General features: G+C 42.3%; 3 protein-coding genes across 5 annotated transcripts in view; all 3 read right to left on the bottom strand.

The window, feature by feature from the left end:
- The window catches only part of LOC118309699 (MICOS complex subunit mic25a), a 48,109-nt gene extending 37,514 nt beyond the window's left edge, over positions 1-10,595 (bottom strand). For all 3 annotated transcript variants that reach the window (XM_035632099.2, XM_035632100.2, XM_035632101.2), the window contains exons 1-4: positions 10,184-10,595; positions 8,821-8,917; positions 8,101-8,155; positions 6,598-6,754 (exon numbers count right to left, since the gene is read on the bottom strand). In XM_035632099.2, the coding sequence (XP_035487992.1) occupies positions 6,598-6,754; positions 8,101-8,155; positions 8,821-8,917; positions 10,184-10,267 (393 nt within the window). In that variant the 5' untranslated portion in view covers positions 10,268-10,595. The remainder of the gene's footprint in view (positions 1-6,597; positions 6,755-8,100; positions 8,156-8,820; positions 8,918-10,183) is intronic.
- Positions 10,596-10,747: 152 nt separating this feature from the next.
- tpra1 (transmembrane protein, adipocyte asscociated 1) lies at positions 10,748-18,290 on the bottom strand. Its single transcript, XM_035632097.2, has 11 exons — positions 18,118-18,290; positions 17,350-17,533; positions 17,066-17,198; positions 16,511-16,597; positions 15,336-15,408; positions 15,141-15,220; positions 14,901-15,011; positions 14,720-14,780; positions 13,591-13,693; positions 13,083-13,163; positions 10,748-12,981 (listed from the first exon to the last, which is right to left on the bottom strand). The coding sequence occupies exons 1-11, from the start codon at positions 18,134-18,136 to the stop codon at positions 12,711-12,713; spliced, it is 1,203 nt and encodes a 400-aa protein (XP_035487990.1). The 5' UTR covers positions 18,137-18,290; the 3' UTR covers positions 10,748-12,710.
- A 634-nt stretch (positions 18,291-18,924) lies between these two features.
- On the bottom strand, positions 18,925-21,612 carry trim107 (tripartite motif containing 107). Its single transcript, XM_035632096.2, has 2 exons — positions 21,458-21,612; positions 18,925-20,743 (listed from the first exon to the last, which is right to left on the bottom strand). The coding sequence occupies exons 1-2, from the start codon at positions 21,573-21,575 to the stop codon at positions 19,281-19,283; spliced, it is 1,581 nt and encodes a 526-aa protein (XP_035487989.1). The 5' UTR covers positions 21,576-21,612; the 3' UTR covers positions 18,925-19,280.
- Between the last annotated feature and the right edge of the window lie 61 nt (positions 21,613-21,673).

The raw sequence follows: 21,673 nt of genomic DNA, 5'->3' as shown, positions 1-21,673 counted from the left end.
TGTGAAAATAAATCAATGAACGGGAATGTGCTTAAACATTCAAACAACAACACAAATCTATAGCAGATGATTTCATTTGGTGATGAGGGACAAATGTCCTTTAGACATAGACAGCAGGGGGGCCTGCTGGTGAGCGAGAACATCCTGTAACTCAAAGGCTGCATATTCAGTGCAAAAACACACCATCTCCACCCTTTCAAGTGACACATCCTTGTATTTCTACACAGCAGCAGCCAGGCAATTCTGTTAATATGTGTGGCATCATTCGCTGTGGTCTGAGTGTTTGTCATCTCAGGTCTGACTTTAATGAATGTTGGGCTTTTCACTCTAGTTTTCATCATCTTTCTTTTGGACAGTGTCAAATGCTTTGCTCTGAGTCATCGCACAAACACACGCACACACATGCACACACACACACACACGTCGAAAGGACAGGGACTGAGGGGTTGAATAGAGAAAGATAAAAAAGATGAGAGCCAGAGGAGGAGGAATAAATGCTGGGAGAGCATGTTGCCCAGGAGCGCATGTTGCTGTGCAGAGTACGCACATTATCCTGCATCGCTGACAAACCAAACACACTTCAACAATGCCATCTAGTGACAATTTATGGGGCTGCATCTTGTTTCCTTATCACACCTTTACCATCCTTATGTATCCAAATACTACAGACTAATAACCCATAATATCCACCTACAGGTGATATGTGGTTATTAAATAATATGCTGCTTCAAATTCTAACATTCACCAATACAAACAATTAGAGGAAAGAGGAGGAGTCAGACAACAGGGACGTCAGGAGAGACCAAATGGGCCAGACCGCTCTTAACGCACTGTATGACTGACAAGATTATCATATCAACATGGCATTATCTACATTGAAGTAGGCCAGTCACAATAACTGCATTATAAACTTATCGAACAATACATGAAAATTAACTCGATCATCTTTATTGACCTGGATAATAGCCATTGTGCTTGCATGCATGTTTGCTGACACAAGAATGAATGTGAACAACATTCCAGCCTCACCTGCTCGGTGTTGGAGGCGCAGCTCACTTACTGTGGCGTTACTATCTGCTTGAAGACTCGCATTAAGAGTCTAAATGCAGCTGAGATAAGTGTTATTCTAAACTTTGGATAAGACCATTTTGCTAAGATAATAACTTCTTAGGCAAAACTGTTTGGGCATTTTGCCTAATTTGCATTGTGTGAAATTTTGACCTTGGTGAAAACATGGAGGGCAGTTTCAACTTGATCCCACCCTTTGTATGATCAGTTTGTGGGAGTCAAGGAAATGTCTCCTGAATTTGAACAGACACACAGCAAAGAACTATGACTAGGAGTATGGTGCAGGAAGAGTAACCCATTTTCCACATGAAATTGCTATGAAAAATTGGATGGATGGATGGATCATGTTCAGATGTATCTGTATCTTTTTAATGCTTACTGTACTTCTTTCTTATTTGGTCATTTACGTTCATGTACATAGATCCATTGATTTCTACTAAACTAATCAACTGTATTAATGTGACGCTGTGATCCATAACTGTTTCTATTAGAGAGAGCAGAACAAAAAGATTGCCTTTAATTTACAAGACTGAAAGTAAACCAGCTGGCAGATTACAAACATTCACCGGCAACCCCCACTCACAGGTAGGAAACTCGATTTTTTCACCCACCAAGGAAGCTCCTGGAATTCAATAGCTTTAAGCAGATGCTAGTTATTTTCTGAGTGTGAGTGTGTGTGCGTGTGAGAGAGTCGCTCAGTTCTGAATGCTTGAGCATACTAATAACATTTTATTTGCAGCACAAATGTCACCTCTGAGGTAGAGAGACTAGTCCAGGGAAGAAAAAAAACACATGAGGTGCTAATGAGGATAGAAAAAGTATACAAGGAGACACTAGGTGTTAATGTAACTTGCTGTCAGTGCCTCGTGTTTTCACTCAACGTGTCACTGTTAAAGCTTAAATATAGTCTCTAAACAAGGTAGGATGACAGGTTGAAAATGTCAAGTTGTATAAGAGCACCTTTGTAGGTGGAGTGAGAAGTTGGGTGTCATGGTGACAGGGTAGCTATGGAGAAGAAGAAGAAGAAGAAGAAGGAAAATGGATAAACACAGTAGAGAAAATACAATATTGTAGAGAACAGAGGTTGCCACATTTTGTGTTGTGGGTTTAAAATGAGTATAGAGCTGTGCACACTTAAAGTCCCCTTCCACTCGAAAATGAGTTTGCTTATTGTTGCTTCAGTTGAGTGTTTGACCTTCACTGTTCACTGTGATATACTGTATGTGCACAGTTTGAGGCTACATCCACATTTCGACATTTTAATTTTAAAAAGCATCTCTGCTGCTACGTTTACGCCTGCTGTCCACACAACCCCGGAGGTGTCGAGTGCCTAAAACTTAGAAGAAACTCATTTTAGTTTGAAAACTCCAGCTTGCGTTGTTGTACAGATGGACAATAAAGGAGAAGTTTGGAAACGATGACGCAGTCACCCGCATTCGCTTCCTAATTTGGTTGCATTAGTCACGACTCAACAACAAGCGAGTAAAGACTAAATGTTAAAATCATGGTCCAAGAGAGGAAACCCCTGCTCCATCATTTCACCATTGTTGTTTCTCGTAGTATTTTCTGTAACAAAGAAACACCTGCAGAAAAGACAATCTGCTTCATGTCCACATCGGCATGCATATCATTGGGCATTTGGGTATGGTCAGGTGATTATGTTTTCAGGTGTATTTGTATTGTCGGGGATTAATACTGACACAGAGCTAAAATGCTTTCCATTTAAAAATGCTGTTTTAAAATGAAAGCAAGATGGCTGTTTTCACATCTAGGGGGGAATGTTTCTCTGTGCTCATCTTACATCACACATATATAAGTGTGATTATGTGATATCATAACTAATTTGGAAGCCAATCGTGATGCAATGTGCAACACAAAATAGTGTGGTATGGTAAGTTGGAAGTACACTTACTCACACTGCAAATACAGTGAGAATGGCCGTTTAGTGAAGCATGAGTCATTGTATGTCTAGCAGATCCCCTTTTGAACAATATTTTCATAATAATAGATCAATTCTGGGTGTAATTTTAAGGATTTTGTTTGTGTTTGCTTTTTGAATAACTTAATTAAAGTAAATTAAAGCATTTTCATTTGAAGAGCATACTAACCACAAATTATTATTGGTGTATTTTGAATATAATCAAAATTTGTATACAGAAGATTTTAAAATAGGAATTTGAAATGTGGAGTCAAGGAATGAGCTGGATCGGCTACTCCTGGCCAGTGGTCAGAGCATGATCTCATTTCACTTACTCTATTTCATACACTACATGAAGAAATATGAGACAGCAAAAAGGAATCATCTCTATCAGGTAGGACACAATGGAATATATATTAATTATATCACATGACCGAACTGTTCATGAGCCTTGCAATTAGACGGACACAGAGCCAGTTTAATTCACAGGTGAACCCATGCACAGATACTGTACACAGAGACACAGACACACTGTATATACACACACAAATAGTCCCAGTGGTGGTGCTTGGCGCTGACAGGAGTAAATGGCTAACGTGAGCGTTCACGACAAGAGGCCTGAGGCAGTGTGGGGAGCAGCTCAGCTCTCCGACAGGTGTTCCCTCCCCCACCTCCTTCAGCTCACCCTCACCCAAACACCAACACACATGCAGGCTTCATGCTGGGGAGCCAGGAGTGCATGTGGGGAAATAGGCTGGGGGTTACTTGCTATATACAGTATGTGTTTGTGTATTGTATTGTTATAGCATCACAGTAATGTAGTCGTGTATGTGTCTCCTCCTCTGGGAAATAAGGCAGCTCCCCAACTACTCAAATGGAGCATTCTAAGGTGGAATGAGGAAAGATGCGGAGGGGGGACTTTTTCTTCACGTCTCCAGCTGTGTTGTCGCCAGTGGACGCAAGGTCGATGGAAAATGCAAAGAATAAAGGGAAGCCCACCTGCTAAGCAGAGAGATTTGATAGAGGAGGAGCACTTGAATCAGATCCACAGGTCCTTTCAATCTCCTCAAATGCAGAGTCGATGCGACAAGAAATATATAAATCAAACACATCTTTCTTTCTAATCTTAGATGTGAATTCTGCAAGCTTTCTGCAGCAGCGAGTATGTGTGACACTTTACGACGGCAGATAAATCAGGCTGGGGAACAATGAATCTGTTGCACAGTTGAGGTGAGACTGAACAAGAAGGACAGGTGAGAAAGAAGAAGAGGTGGGAAAGGAGCAGTAATGGGGGGTGGGAGAGGGGTGTTATATACACTCACAGTTGTAGGCTGTCTAGATTTCTCACACATCTACTTCCACTTCTGTCATCAGATGAAAGCAGCAGAAACACCCCCTCTTCATTTTACTCACAAACCTACATCAAGCTAAACTCCGAACATTCTCGAATCCAACCTCTGACAACAACATGCTCAAACCTGTCACACACACAAAAGTAGAATAAAGTAGAAAACAAGGCTACAAGGACCGAGTATTAAGTTTCTCAATCCAAATCAACATCGTTAAATGTTTTGAACCCATATCAATGTGAGCTTGCCAGCATTCATTATAGCTGGCTGGCACATCGAAAAGACTGCAGCACAAATCAGATGGAGAGGAGCAGAGGAGAAGAGAGAGAAAGAGAATACCTTTCTGTATAAAAGGTATAGGGAATGGGGTTATTCATCCTCTAAGCTGGCGGTGGAGGTAGTCACAGAATTGAATCGACGCCTATGTAAAAAAGAGAGAGCTGCCATTGGAGGACAGACACTGATTATGTTGTGTTACACTCTGATTCTGGAGGGTTTGCTTGTTAACTACAAATCCCACACTGGGGTGGCATTAAATGAGCCAACATGATGTTTAAAAGGGGCTAGCTAGCGAGCGAGCGAGAGAGAGAGAGAGAGAAAGAGAGAGAGAGAGAGAGAGAGAGACTGAGCGAGAGTGTTTAATTTTCGCAATGAGTGAAATGAGTTAGAAAACTCCAGTGAGGGAATCACAAATGAATGCTTGTGTCCAGCACTTGAGTCGAGCTGAGCTGAGTTAAACAATAATTTCTCTATTTTCAACTCTGTCTGTCTGTTGCTATCACCTCTCTTTCACTTCCACACACTGTGCTGCTGGTTGAGTCTGAATTTGACAAGAATATATCAACAAGGGAGGCTACACTGGTGTAGTAGTAGGTAGCACTGTTGCCTCAAGGTTCTTGGTTCGCATCCCAGTTTGAAACAACCAGGGCCTTTCTGTGTGGAGTTTGCATGTTTTCCCCAGGTACTGCAGGCTTCCTCCCACAGTCCAAAGACATACAGATTGGGGTAAGGTTAATTGGAGACTCTAAATTGACCAAAAGTGTGACTGTGATTGTGAATGGTTGTTTGGCTCCAGCCCCCCGCGACCCTTAAAACGGTGTAGATAATGGATGGACATGTCAACAAGTGTATTTGAAATGAGAAAAAAGCAGAGCTGTCACCAAATCTACATGCAGACAACGACCAATGCAGTCACAGTACAAGCACACAGGCAAAGTTAATCAGACTACACAAACACCCATGTCTCACGGGTTTAAGTGTAGACAGCATTATTCATGTTCCTGTCTTCATTCAATATTCATTACTGTTATTATCAATCAGCCTGGTGAAATAGATGATCATATCTACATACAACAGGCTACAATCATCAGTATGATTTCTGCTCTGCAGGTACTGTACATCACCACCGTCACATCTCTGCTGCTATCACACCACTCACATAATCAAAATAGTTTTACTCTGATGTATTGACAATGACAAATGGACACATCATTTCAATATTAGACTGAAGTGAAGCAAAGAGAGACTTTACAGACCGAGTCCAAGTTAAGCTACGTGACAGATGGAAAAATAGTGCTGTCACTGAAAAGTGCTACAATGTGATACTGAACATAAGACATCTCCACGTCAGTGTTACTAACGATGGAAAAGTAAGCAGAGAATCATATTTAGAATATCACAATCACCTTTATACTAATGTTTAATTGTCTGCTTTTACACAAAAACTTTTTTGCCAATTGGATTACAGAAATCAGGGTAGTTCTGGATCCTAATAATTTAATTTTAATCAATAATTCAATCACCAGTGGAGCCATTCAAAGTAGAAACAGTAGAGGGAGATAAAAAGTCAGATGTAAAAGATAAGAGCCTTTATCTACGTGTTTTATCAAGACACATGAACAACAAGGCTGAGCAATGCCCCACCTCCATGCTGTTTCATCCAAAACATACATTCCCATCTCTATCTGACCTATATTTTCTTAAATGTTATGTATTTATATAGATATTACTCGAAATGTCAAGTTTTGCTCTATATCACAATGGTGAAGAATCCTTCAAAAATATTCCTGGCTCCAAATCCCTCCCAAAATTGAATCACCTGTAACCTTGGCCAATACCTATCTTTATAACAATGTTTGTCCTCGGTCGAGGTAAAAAGAGGTAAAGAACAAAAGTAAATAACAATAGTTGTTTTTAAGGGTCATTTTAGGTTGCAGCTTTGACCTTTGCTGAAGGCCCGACATATATATTTTTTAAACTCACCAGTATCTTAGCCTTTTCTTGCTCTTCTCTGGTTTTCCCTTTCTCAATGATGAGGGTGGGCAGCAGTTCATCCTGGCCTGTGATTGCAGCAGCCTCTCTCTCCCTCTGGGCCAGTCTGACCAACTGCTCCTGCACCAGGGCCTGTTGACGCTCAAAGCTGACGTACGGGAGAATAAGAACTGTTTTAACCTCTGCTCCTTTATTTATCCAGCAAAAGTCTGATATTCATGCAAGAGCGCAAATACTGTATCTCTAGAAATATCTACTAGTGTAATACAAAATGTGTAATAATTAAAGGTCAGGCAAAAAGACATACTGTGAATAAGAAGATTACTGAGCAAGTACTTCAGCTTGTGTGACTGATAATGAGCAAACTGTTATGAATATGAAAAAAAGATTAAAGTAACGTCAGATTGCTTCTGCTGCCAAAGCAGAGAGGAGTAGTCAATGTCTAATGAGGTCAATCTGACTGAGATGTTAATTTATAATGAAGGGAAATATTATAACAGTATGCAGATCATTTATCTAATAAAATGCATCAGTGGCTTTGGTTTTTACTTCTATTTATCATCAGTCTCCTCATGTTATTCTGCAGAGATAGAATAAGAGTAACAGCAACAAATCAAACAAAAACAAAGATTCTTTGTTCAATTAAAAATGAAGCAATGAGTTATTATGTGTTTCTTTAGTGTGGAAAAACTCTCTGTTTTAAAACTGGAGTGGACACATGGAAAATGTGGAACAGCAAGATGATTCAACTAACCTGTAAAATGATCTATTGCTCTTCATTATTTGTCAAATTACTGTAATTTTTGGCCTGAGAAATGCCATTAATTTCCCTGCCACATAGAACATAAATCTCATGATTGACAACTTTAAATAGACATTAATCATTGAAAAGCAGGGTTGTTTGATATACTTCTACTAGAGGATTTACAAAACTGATAAAACATGGCCCAGAAATTTAAACCAGTGTCATCTTGGCTATGAGCCGCAGATCATCAAGAACACATTACATTACTTAGGTTTAGCACTAACTACATTGATCAAAATATAATAATAATCTGTACATTATGACAGAACATTTTTCCAGAAAACAAAATTACAATGTGAGTGAACTTGCCAACATGGTAATCTAAAGATACTCAAGATGTTACGTGAGTACGCTAGTGTTAGAGCAACAGGCCTGACCAAGTAAATCACACAGGCAGTGTTGACAGGTCACTCGCCATGTGTATGTTTCTCCAAAACATTGCACATTAGCAGCAAGTGTCGGCTATGCTATACATCTGTCACCTCCACTGCTCAGAAGTTGACACACAAGGCTCAACTTAAAAATATGAAAATATGTGTTGGGATCTTAACTGCTCAATCTATAATTTACCAAGATAAAATATAGATGATCACAGGGATGAGTCAACTTCCAAGTAAGTAAATATGAATGCAATATTATAATATGATATCATAATTTTAAAAAGTGACCTTGACATTATGAGCACCTACTCTTTGCGTAGTTCTTCTTGTATTTCTGTGGCGGAGGGTCCTGTTGGTTTTGGACCTGAAATTCAAACAGGATGATTATCAATACCATGAGGGAATTAAAATATGGATCAGTTACGAGGACAGATCAAACAAATGGCAAGCTGTATGAAAGGTTATGGCCTTGTGAGTATTACTAAAATGGGTCCACATTTCAAACCAATCTCCAATGCTAACACAATCACAGGTAAATGTTATTTCGATTACATTAACATTTACAAACTTTGATTATTAAAGAACATATTGTATATTTGGGGGACACCGTAAGACCGCTCCGGAATCAGACAATCTGTGACCTTATTTAAATATTTCAATGAACATGAACACATGACAGAGTTTATGTACTATATTCGGTCCTTTGTATACTGATCAATCTAAAAAAAGACACAGCAGTAGAATTGACCTTTATCTTGATAATGATCTCATCAGTCAGGGTATAAGGTACACACAGCTAAATCTAATGTAGACTAATACAATGGAGCTAAAATACATCCTACCTTTCAGAAGGTTTGAGTGTTAACTGGGGTGTTGGTTGAACTGTATGATCATTTTGGAGAATCTAATCTGAGGTGCTGTTGACCATGGCTGGGTGTTCCTAATAAACTGACAAGTGAGCGGCACAACACAGTCGGCCTCCGTATGGGAGCTCCGTGAGAAAGGAAAAGGTCTTTGACTGGAACGTACTTGCTGGAGGTATGTGACCGTCTGACGGAGGCGGCGGTGGCTTGACGCCATCAGACCCCGGAGAGTCCCTCATCCGCCGGAGCACATCCCCTGAGAGCTGGACAGGAATGTGGGAATAAACACACATATACAAGGCTTTGGATGTGCATTCTGGATGCTTCATATTTTTATACTTTTCTTAGGATCCTCTTTTGCTGATCTCCACATCAGCAAAAGGGGATCCTAAGAAAAATTTAAGAAAAATGATATATATGACATTGATTAAGAGTCAAACAACAGTGACATTAAAAGCAGCAAATTTATACACTCATACTATCCCACTCTATTCCTATTCATACACTATAGAATAGAAATGAATACCCTAATGGTAATGATATTGATATAATGATATTTATCAATACATATCCAGGCATTTTCCAATATTCTCCTTATTTATAATTCTCTGTAAAAATACATATCAAGATATTTCCAAAAATGTCAACACATTCTTGCACATGAATACATTTGTCTATATGCTATTCATATTCTCTTTTTAACCTTTTGCAATAGATGTGTGCAGAATAAAAGCTCGAGGGCTAAATCATCTATCATCCAGGCTGTTGAAGTGTCCCTGAGCAAGCGTCTTGGCCAGGAGCTCCAGATGTGCTGCTGTGTAACAGCTGTGCCTGACCTCTGACCTTCCTGAACGGTGAGGCGCAGACCATCCCAGGGCTCCTCAAAGCACTCTCTCTTTTAAAAGGGGCCTAAAAACCTTCCTTTTTAAACAGGCATTCGCCTAAATATTGTACGTGTCTTTTACAGATTGTTTTTTGGGTTTTTTTAAACCTGTTTTTTAATTTTAATTTATATCTTGTTTTTACTCTGTAGCACTTTAAGATTGCGTTTAGCAATGAAAAGTGCCTTATAAATAAAATGAATTCTTATTCTTATTATGACATCTGCCTACATACGTGTATTTATTCCCCTAATGAGCAGGTTCACAGGTGGGACACGAACTGGTAATTGTGTGCTGATGACACTAATGTTCAGTGACGTAGACGGAACTCAAATATCGTAACTCTTTTATATATCGTCGCTATGGACATTTCGCCTGCGCATACACGTCACACTACGTCTGCGTATGTTTTGTCTGATGACGAGCCAACACTCGTGGTGGTTCATTCATGACGCTGTTGTCCGGGTGACCCGGGCGGCCCCTCGGTCGGCGGGCGGCCAGGGGACGTGACCGCGGGCGGGGGGCGGTCAGCGGCACCTGTCACTCGCTACTAGCTAACCGTTATTAGCTTGGAGCGGCCACGACGAGCTAGTTCACACTCGGTGCTCACACCGGCCTCTTGCGGGCGACACGTCGCGTTATAACTACCTTCACTCCTTCAACTAGTGTGACCTTCTCGTCCTCGTCCAGTCCGAACGACACCTTCCTCGCCGTGCTTTCCTTCCCTCCCATGCTCGCCAGCTGTCCGCTCCCACCTGGCAGGACAGCACGATAATAACAGCGAAAGGAATTCAAACTGTGCAGCGGCCACAGAGGGACATGAGAGGGAGGCAGGAGTCGCCGCCACAGCGACGGGCAGTCCAGAGACTAAAGGTCATTCGGGCGCCGCAGTATCCTCGAAGCTCATTGGCTGGATCAAATAATTCGGACCCAATCATTGATAGTGGAACAGCTCGGTGGACACGGGGCAGATGGGAATTGTAGTTGGGGTTCTGTCTTGACTAATGTGGGGCCAGACTTCTTTAAACAAATACTGTCTGAGACAAACTGTCTGTCATGAACACATGACGTGTTTTTTTTCTTGAATAAAAGCTCTATCCAAGAGTGTAGGTGCTCCATGAAACCACAAGGTGGCATCATATTCCAGATTTCAATGTGCTACATTACCCCTACAAGCCAGATGTGGTGTCCTGTGAGCAAAACAAACACATGGAAGAGTCCACGATTTATTCTGTAGCTCAGGCAATGCTCACCACATTGCATTAGAACGGGCTGAATATTATACAATCAAATGCACTTAAATAAAAGAAGGCAATTTACACATCATTTGCTAAATTATTTCACCAACAAACATCTTGTGAATCCAGAGCGTGCATTTCAATTCAATGACAATGCAGCGTGTGAACGCATGTCGTAAAACAGAAAATTGATTTCCAAACCACTGTTCTTATTCCAAGTTATGCAGCAGCGTTCATGAGCACTCAAATACAAATAAAAACGTCTTAAGTCAGTCAAATACTGTATTTTCTTTTTTCTACTTTCTTTATCATGGTGAAAAAATAAATGCAACCCTATATTTTCTGTGTACAATTCACCACAATCTATGAATACTGCGAGATTAAATACAGTAATCCATTCATACTAATCATATAGTATGTTCAGGGGAAAACCAACATCACTATTTTCTCACTGTACATGTGATGTGAGGTGGTTTCAAAAGACCCAAATATATAATTGTAATAATACTTTGTATGTCAAGTATGATTTCATGAGTTGAGCCGAGACACGAACAAGTCAAACTTGAAATAAAATAAATCAGAATGAAAAAAAATCATCTGCAACAGTGCAGTAGTTTTATCCCCCACGTAATCTTAGAACTACCCATCACTGACTCAACTGCCCGAGCATTTATTGCTCAGAAGGAATGAAAAGTTATCGTTATAATGAAGCCGTATGAGTACCACCCTTTGATGATACGAAATTCAGCAACATTTTTCTTTTTGGTCTAACTTTACTACTTGCAATAACATTGATAAAAACTCTAAACACAGGGAGGGAAAAGAGGTTAGCAGCAAAATAAAAACTCAACTTTGCAACAGCAACCCCAGCTGAATTGGCTAATTTAGATCTGCTGATATGAACAGCGCACAGGTTTCGAATTTGAATACACAACATAGGCAGGTTTCTACACATTTGTTGTTTAGATCACACAAATTATTACACTTTCTTATTGACGATGAGGCGGACGAATGTGCTTTCAGTAGCAAGAATGATTAATCATGTGAGAAATCAAACCAAAACCAAAAAGGAATAAATAAAAGCAGAAAGACATGGAAGGAGAGGTTATGCCTGAGAAGCTATTTGATTTGTTCAAGAATGGTTCTGGTCTCAGCCTCACAGATGTCGTGTGGTCTTTGAAGGTAATGCAATGCCTGCACTTAGGCGATCAATTTCCTTATTACACTGCAGTGACACACACATGACTAACACCGTTCACTTGATAACAGGAAGAACAGCACCTACTTCAGAAGACAAAGTACACCTATGGGAATGAATCAGCATGAGTCTTGCCTTGTATGAAGAGGCACGGTGAAGAGGCAGCAGATAACAAAGTCAGTAGAGATGCTGTTACTCAAAGGCTTTAGTGGGAATGTACAGATGTTGAGTTGACATCAAAAGAATGTTAGATAGGTCTGTAATAGTTGTGTACTTAAAATGGGGCTAAAACGACATCACTGAAGATTGAGCGGTTGATGCTGGAATGACAGAAGACGTGCTGAGACGAGTCGCTAAGCCCCTGCATGTCAAAAGCCTGTGGAACACAATCAATATGGAGTCTGTCAGGGGCCACGATGAGGGATAGTTTTCCTAGTGTGGAGCTACAGCAGCAGTGGCAACAGTGTTACAAAAGCAGTTGTTAAATTCACAGTCCTCCATATAATTGGTGAGCAAAGGTCCCTCGTCAAGTGTCTACTTGTTAACTTGTTAACTTATCTTGGGCTCAGAGAAGGACTAAGATTAGTCTTCCTTGATGTCCAAATACTTTGTTTTGGCCAACTCCTCTGGTTGCCATCCTGCCTAATACACGTCACGTGCGTAACGTGCGTAACGTGCGTAACGTTTAAGTCCAGCTGGACAACCATCTTCTTCTTTCTCCACTCCACTCTTTGTCCTTTCATGCATTGATAGGTCTCCAGCGGTCAGCTTCAATGCTATTAATGCTACTGGAGCCGTAGGGTCCAGAGGCAACATCATCCAGATATGCTCCCACCATACGAGAGCTGCTAGGACCAGAGCCATCAATCTGGGTGGAGGAGTAGAACAGGCCCTGGTCAGTCAGCTCCTTGCGGCCCAGAGTTGTAGCGACAGTGGGGGGAAGGTGGACATCACTTTCGTCCGGCTCATCTACCTGTGACTTGTAGGAAAACAGGATCTTGGGCTCTGAACTGTGGGAGAGGAGAAAGAGGAGAAATAAAGGAGGGAACAGCTACTGAGAAAGCTCAACTCAACAGTATTCTGTGCATTTTGTATGCTTTGCTGTACGTACCCAAAGAAGCCTTTGAGGAATGTGACATAGATGAGCGGAGCAAATGTGGAGAAATACAGGAACGTGGTGACATCCACACAGCTGGATCAAAGAAAAAAAAATGAAGACAGGTTCTTAAACTGAGTAAGAAGTCCAAGCACTTAGGGAGACCATCGGCTTCATTTGACACAAATAGCACAGTCAATAGCTTCATGCTGAAAGGATGTTTGTAATGTCCTCATCCCAGTCTCATGATGTTGCAACCAAGTCAGCCAAATCAATAACAAAAAAAGGTTTAGAAACAGCTGCAAAATTCAGATTTTATTCTTGTCTAAAAAGCTAGTCCCACATAAACCCAGTGTTTGTAAAATACTACTTAGTTTTTCTTTTTCTTCGTACAATAGTGACATTAGCAGGTCCATTTACTCAACACTTCAATCGTGCAAAATCCTTTCACAGCCACAGTTCTGTGGTAAATGTAATGAAAACAAATATACTGCTTCACAGTGTTCATGGGAATAATACTGACCAGAGGCCCTCGATGATTCCAGCACATAGCAGAGCGCTGCCCAGGCCCTGGACAAGGTTCAGTAAAGCCAGGATGGCAGCATACACATAGAAACTCCTCTTAGCTAAAGAGAGGAAGCGAAACAAAGGAAAAAGAGCATCAGAGAACAGGTGCTTCCAATTGCAGCCGAGACAATAAGTATTTGGACAGCTAAACAATTTTTTGTTGTTGTTCTTGAGGGTTTTCTGCTTCTTCTCATTCAATTTAAAATAGAATAATGGAAGGAAACCAGGCCCTGGTTTGTGTGTGTGTGTGTGTGTGTGTGTGTGTGTGTGTGTGTGTGTGTGTGTGTGTGTGTGTGTGTGTGTGTGTGTGTGTGTGTGTGAGAGAGAAATATATAAACCTTTCAGGACATAGCAACAAAACAAGCAAGAAAAAAAATCTACGTCTATCAAAATGATGGAAAGAGGAAAGTGTGAAAAAAGAGGAACAGTTAATGGCCCAAAGCCACCACCTCATCTCACATGTATGGCTGCCATACTGATGTCACTGTTGATGGAAGCAATGGGATGACTGCAAATGTCGACAGCAGTACTCTGTGTGGACTGGCTGAGTAAGTCCGACTGATCATCAAATACGTGCTGAGGACGACACTAAAGGTAGAGAGAGACCCCACCACAAGCAAGCGCCGAGGGCTGGCTGCTGTGAAGGCCTGGGAGAGCGCCGGCAGAGATAGATGCAGTCTGCTGACGTCTGTGGGTCGAAGACTTCAGTCACTGCTGCAAGGGATTTTCCCCAACGTATTAAATGTGATGATTTAGTTTGACCCCCAGTGGATCCGACTGTCCAATTAATTTTGAACCCTTCAGGGCTAAAAGGGCCATATCTCCCGCACAGTTCATTCTATATCAATGTACACCTGCTCACATCAAAGCTGAGACTTGCCAATTCAACATAGTATCTATTATTTTTATTAAAAATTTAAAGTACTGAGGCAAAGAGCCTCAAGAACCAAAAAACTGTCTAAATATTTATGGTTAATTTACGGTTTATTAAGTTACCATTCCTCACAGTACCATGAAATATAATGCTTATCTTTGAACTTATAAACTGTACTTTGTTCTTTTCTGCAATGAAATGTGTAACTTACATGGCAGAGATATCCTCTCCCTCACTGGAGTTTTAGGCAAGATCACAATCAAAGAGTACACCTAAAGAAAAAAAACAAAAAAAAAACACATTACATTGTTAGTCAAAGATAAGCAGTCTGGAGTTTTACCATTTTGCTCATTTTGCTACTGCTGCAGATTTACTGAGTGTGAGTGACTGACCAGGAAGAAGAAGCTGGAACTGGCCAACCAGAAGTGCCGTCCTCCGTGGCCGTAGATGTTGAAGTCCTCAGCAGAGAGGTGACTGTCTGGATAAAGGATCTCTAGTGTGCCCTAAAACAAATGATTATTTCCATTAACTGCATGAATTTGCATACTGACAACAAATTCTCCTCTGCAATGTTATCATAATATACCCGTTATATATTTGACCCTTTATTTAACCTCATCGTCTGCCGTTACCTGTGTTATGGAGTACCCCAGAGCCAGCACAGCAGTGATGGCCAGCACACGCTTTATGCTGGACTTGCTCTCCAGGTGACCTGAAGAATAAAAACAGACAAAAAAATCAGAAAGAGAATTGACTGAAAACAGGAGACAGAAACACCACAGAGGTTAATGTGTGACTTAGAACTGAAACCGACTCAGCAAACTAACCGAAAGCCAGTCCCAAGATGACAACACTGAGCTCAATCGCCAACAAGAAGAATCGGGTGATTTCCCACAGCACCTAAAGAGACAACAAACATCATGAGAGTCCACTGCGCCAAAGAAGACACGTTGTGTTATAACACATGATCCAGAACATATGCATAACTTTAGAGAAGAGCTTCAACTGAAGATTATTAAATCACATGTTTACACTTAAGTTACTGTATGGTTTATTTCTTTCAGCAGTGCAGCCATGACAGTGTGCTTCGGGAATATCGGGTCAATCGCTGTGAACATTAGAGGAAGGAACCTGTCTGGTATGAGAGGAATGTCAGCCATGCTTTTAGTTTTAAACAGGAAAAACCCTGCCGAGCCTGGCTGCAGTTCACGTCACGAACTCTGGCTGCTCCATGACAGAGACATCTGTGACAGAATGTGGTGACTGCTCCTTCAGCTAGGGGGAAGGAGGAATTTATGCTGCAATCCGTCACACACAACATGAACAGTAAAGAAAGCACTTGATTGGAAACCCAGTCAAGTACATAAAACCCATTTTCCCCAGATTACATCTTCCTGTAGTTACAGTAAACATGGACGCCGTCTTGTGATGAGTACAGTTTGGATGATGTTTCCAGAAACAGAAAGTCAACAGCACATTGAAATAAAACATGTATAAATGAAGTCTATGACGCAAAAGGTTTGCAAAGTGATTTGTCAACAGATTGGTGGATCACTAAATCTGAATAGAAATTTGACTCGGACCAACAACAACAAGAGTTAACAACCAATTAGGAAATTTGGGAAATAAAAGGCAAATGTGTAAACTTATAACTTTATCATTCCAATGTTCTTATCTCTATAAACAACCGCAATAAAGGGATTTTTATTTTTAATTATACACATATCATGAATACTTACATGTACAGTATAATCAAAAGGTTTGACCTCATCTTTTGTTTGTTTTTTCCAGATTGTAAGTAAGCAGTCAGGTCTGTTTTAAAGGTTCATTTGAAAAAAACAAAAACACCTTTTAACAGATTTGTTAAGAAGAGACAGCAGGTACCAATACTGACTTTTGAAATGTGGCAGTGGTGGGGACAGAGATTGTGGCTTTAATTTACACATTCACACAAACCTTCAACCCGTTTGGTTTGAAAAGTATTATTTAAGTACGTCCTTACTTTGTCTATGATGGTGGCAGCACTGGACGCACTGACAGTCATGGACACTATGGCCCGGGTGATTCCAACTGCTGCTACAACAAACACCTGAGAATCACAGGACACAACATGTTAGACATGTCCAGGAGTAGAATTACAGGTTGTGTATAACTGTTGTGAGCAACGCAATGTTAACACCGGTGACGAACAATGAGCAGTGTTCGTCCATTGCCTTGCCAGGCTCTGAAAAACTGAAACATCTCCTTCTCTTTGCTGTTAGATTACCATCACTGGAAAGGAAACCCAAGGAGACAGATGCAGTAGCTTTTGGAAACGAAAGTGTAAGCACCTACCACTCAGAAGGAACAGACTATAGAGCAGAGCAGTAAACGAGAAAGAACCTCATCAGTAAGTCATCTTGTTTGTCTTTGTTGTTAGGCTAAAGTGAAACATTTCAACATTTTCAAAAAGGGTTTTTTCCAAAGACATGGACAAACACGAGCACTGCCGTGCAGCCCAATTTCAAGCTTCCTCTTTCAATACTGTACATTGGTGTTTCAATAGCTCGGGTCCTACCAGCAGGTAAAAGGTGACGAAGATGGGGCTGGAGGTGAGTCGAATCTTTGCCCTGGCGGAGGGCAGCTTCCACATCAGGAACACAAGGAAGGCCACGTTAGGCACGAGCAGTAATATGTCCCAGAAACGCACCCTGAGACAGAGAGATGGACGTGAGGAGGCAGACACCTTTGTTCAAACTTTGCTTTGTCTGTCATTAAGTTTACATTTCAATCACTGTCACAAATGAGTTCATAAACATGGCATGTTCCATGGATTTCATTCGACGTGGTGCCACTGATTACCTCGAGCTCCCAATGTCCTCATACAGAACTTGCAGACACTTGTGAGGCCTGGTGATGTTGGCTTCGGGATCCGGTTTCCAAGTGGGGGATGCCGATGTGTTCTCCCACGACGTGGGCGCAACACTGCCATTGTATTGAGTAAACCTAACCACAGCCGTCACTGTGGCTAGCATGGTGTCAGAGACTGAGGGGGGAAATGAGGATCATGTCAGACAGCAACCGGAATCGATCAGCTGAGGAAGATTCTACTTCTCACTTTTCAACCAATCAAATGTTTCCACATTCAGGGGAGGTTTGAGAATTGACGTTCAATCTTTTTTGAAGCAGACTCGTATACAGATCTAGATAGATCTGTCTCTCAGACGCCAGGTGAAGGTACCAGGGCAGGTCCTGTCCCCGCTCTCTCCACTTTCGAACAAACATTATGTAACTTGTTCGGCTGCCATGTGTTGACGTAAGAGTTTCAAACGGTGAAACTGATCTAATCCCACTAACATTCACTTGACACCTCCACAATATGATCACGTGGACTTCAACACACGGCCGCTCCACCTGGTTCACGGGAACACTGCGGGCAGCTACACATGGGGGCTAACGCTGCTACTTGCCGTCGAACTAAAGCGACGTCCTTGTGTTTCTCTTACAGGCGACCGCGACAGTAACGTCGACGCTGACGGTCAACGTGCTTGTCAACAGCGGGCACCGCTGCCCTGAACATTGGCATCAAAACAAACGCGACGGCAGCGGCGAGGAGACGCGACGTCTTACCGACTCGGGAGACTCGCATCCGAGGCGGCGACTCGGCTGGAAAATGTTTTTAAAAAGGCAATGTGAGTTCAGCACATGGCTGAAACCCCTCTCACACACTGTAATTGCTCAACAAATCGCTCGCTGATGTGGAACATGGCTGTACGGGACAGTTTCGTTCACTAATTCCTCCCGTGTGATCAGCTGACACTCGCAAGTGCCGAGCAAGTCTCGCGAGAGGATTCTTCTTCTTCTTCTTCTTCTTCTTCTTCTTCTTCTTCTTCTTCTTCTTCTTGTTTTTTAACAACAAATTGGCGCATTACCGCCACCAAGTGGTATGGAGTGGCTCAGCATCGCTATTATTTACTATATCACTAAGACCAACCAAAGACAACAAACAAAGTTATAATAAACAAACAAAACAAACAAACAAAAACGTGTATCTTCTCAATGACCTTTATTTGTCTAACATACTGAAATATGAACTGATAACACTCATCTGTGTTCTTCTGTAGAATATCTACTAGATGCCTTCTTTCTTGCTCATGTTTTTTGACAGTGCAGCATAACATGCTCTATTGTTTCTTCTTAGCTATAGTAGTCACATATACCTGTATTATGTAAACCTATTTTGAATAATGTACTGTTTAGTCCAGTGTGCAATACACTGTGACGTATGCGTTGTTTAAGTTATAGGAATTTTGAGAAGAAGCAAGCTGTGGCGGTGCTACAGTGAGAAATGTAAAAATGCCTTTTATGCAGAATCACATGGTCCAAAGGTGTAATATGAATATCGTGTCAATGTAGTATGAAGCCTGGAATTCAAGGGATTTTGTAAGGACTTTATTGGTCTGACAGAGTTAGAAAAACAGCCTAAAATGCCTTTTGCTTTGTTTGAACCTTTACACCTTATAATGACATTGTCTGGACAGATCATTTTAAGCAATGTATTTCATTATCACACACAGCAGCCAAAGTAGTAATAACCATAAATTATTTTTAAACAAGTCTTCTTAGGAATGACGAAAGAGGCTGTGTCTTCTATCAAGACACACCCAACGACTTCCTTCATCATTACACAAATCAAGTCTCTGCTTTGGCGTTTTGGATAGTATTACTCTGTTCTTCTATGCAGCACATTTGCTTAGCAGTAAATGAAGAAGGTAATAAAAATGTACAAATGATTATGAATAAACAGTGACTCGTCCTTTTGGGTCCCCCGACATCATCCTGTACCCAAGGTGCACTGGCTCAGTCAGGTTAACATTACATGTATACACATGAGTCTTCCCGCTGATGTCGCTGATGTTGTAGAAGCTCAGCCGGTGGGTCTTGAAGCTCAGCTTGATCTCCAGCCTGCACGACACCGTGGTCCTCTTCAGCGGCACACCGCGCCCCTGCTCAAAGGCCGTCAGCAGGTTGTTGAACCACATCAGGCACCAAGAGCTCCGGCTGCTCTCCAGAGCGGAGGGCAGCCCGCCGCGTTCGAGCTTCCCACTGTAGCACACACCGATGATCCACGGGGAGCCTTCGAGCGCCACCTCCCAGCTATGATCTCCTTCAGAGAAGCTCTGAGTGCTGAGGACCTGGAAGAAGCTGGTGAACCTCTGAGGAGAGGATGGGTAGGGCTGTTTTGTGGCGCTGAAAGTGACCGTCTTCAAGTCCTCTGAGAGAACGAGGTTGGGGTGGGCTGTTTCCCGGTCAAAGGTCACCTCTGAAGGGTTTAGGGTGTTCCGAAGGGAGCGCTGAATGTCTCCAAGTCTTGCGCGCAGCTCGGAATTCATGTTTTCCAGCTTGGGACAGGCTCGTGCAGGGTTGGCTCTTGATTCAGCACGGTCTTCATCCTCTCCCACTTGTTTTGCCATTAACTCTGCAATGTGGCGTTGCAGGCTTTGGAGCTCATCACTTAAGGCACTCTCGTCATTTTCAGTCAACAGGGACTCAGCTTTGAGCATAGCCTGCCTCAGCTGCTTGGTGAGTTCAGAGGCTCGACAGACGCGATCGACAACCGTGGCCTCAGCGGGGCCCAGCTCTTCTTCGATCATCTGCGTCACCTGTGCAATGTAGCGTTGAGACAAATCCTTTATCTGCTCTAACAGCTTGGATGTTTTATCCCTCAGCTGGGCGTTGGCAGTGGTCACCTCTAATGCCCACTCCTTCTCTTTCCCCAGAACACCCTCCGCCATCTCCAACTTCAGGTTCAACTCTGTGACCTGAGTTGCCAGTTTGAATTTAGGTTCGTCCATTTCCATTTTGCCTTTGCCACTGCTTGGTTCTCGATCCAAAGAAAGGGGGTGCTCTGCAGATCCAGACCCAGTCTGTGAGGTCACGTCAGAGGGGTGTGCAGTCAAACTGCTTTTCCCAGCATTGGCTTTGTAGGTCTCCACAATGCTGCACATTTTGAAGCTCTTCACAAGGGCTGTGGTTCCCTGATATGCCGCTTGGCATTCCGGGCAGCAGTGTTGGTCAAGGCCTTCTCCCATGAGCTGAAGGCAGGCAAAGCAGTAGATATGACCACAGGGAAGAGAAACGGGCTCAGAGAAGAGCTGCAAGCAGATGGGGCAGGTGAGCTCCAGCTCCAAAGTCTCAGAACTATTCCTTTGAGGGGGCCTTGCTTCAGTCTCACTCACAGACATGGTGCCAGGGGCTGGAAGAACAGGTAAGTCAAGGTAAGACTCAAAACGTACGTAGACATTAAATACTTGTCAGAGTGCCTGTTCATTTTGTTTTATTTTACACTTTGATTAGGTTTTCTGCCAAATTGACAACATATATTTAAATTCAAACATGGTCCTGACAATTGTAACATCATTTCCAGCAGGAAACTCCGGTGGCAGTTACCGCCGTCGTGCGTCACGAGCACGAGCACGAGCACGGTCCATACGGGACCTGCGTCCGCGTGAACGAGCATTCAAACTAATATCTGTGGAAATGTAGGTGTGCAGACTAGAGGCTGCATCAAGTGACGTCCGATCTGAATGAGAAAGTTCCGTGTAAGAGAGACGTCTCCAATGGCGACGACGGCGAGAGGAGCGACGAACATCGCGCGTCTGTTTACTTGTCGGTTAACTTTCGATTTCCAGAGGAATCTCTCACGTCTTTCCATCAAAATCATCCAGGTTTCTGCCTCTGCCTCGGGGCGCGGATCTGATTTGTCAAAACTAACGTGGCTCTGATTCCGAATGGACTAAAAAGGGTTTATAAAATAATCATAAAACATGTCGACGTCATTCCGTGCCCGGCGCATATTGTAGCAGGTGCGTGCGTCACTGTTTCCAAACGACTCAATATAGAGCGTCGATCCAGTGAAAGAAATAAAAAAAAAACCCGAACAAGACATCAGGCAGCTGGGAAGACTCACCTGTTGCAGCAGGACTGTCTGGTTTCGACTCTTCCTGTTCCGATTGGGAGTCAATAAAACGCACTGACGCAGACATGAGCGCCACTTCGGCTCCGCGTCTCAGCCTGACTTCATCCATGTGTCGCTCTCCAACAGGCGAATAAACCACTTGTTGCTTTATAATACGCACGACCACTTTGAGGCCATAGTAGATTCAATGTATGCACCATTAAGACA

The sequence above is a fragment of the Scophthalmus maximus genome, chromosome 6, assembly GCF_022379125.1.
Source record: "Scophthalmus maximus strain ysfricsl-2021 chromosome 6, ASM2237912v1, whole genome shotgun sequence".
In the NCBI taxonomy this organism is placed as follows: domain Eukaryota; kingdom Metazoa; phylum Chordata; class Actinopteri; order Pleuronectiformes; family Scophthalmidae; genus Scophthalmus; species Scophthalmus maximus.
The sequence above is the reverse complement of the archived record's forward strand: the minus strand, read 5'-3'. Positions and strand labels throughout refer to the sequence as shown.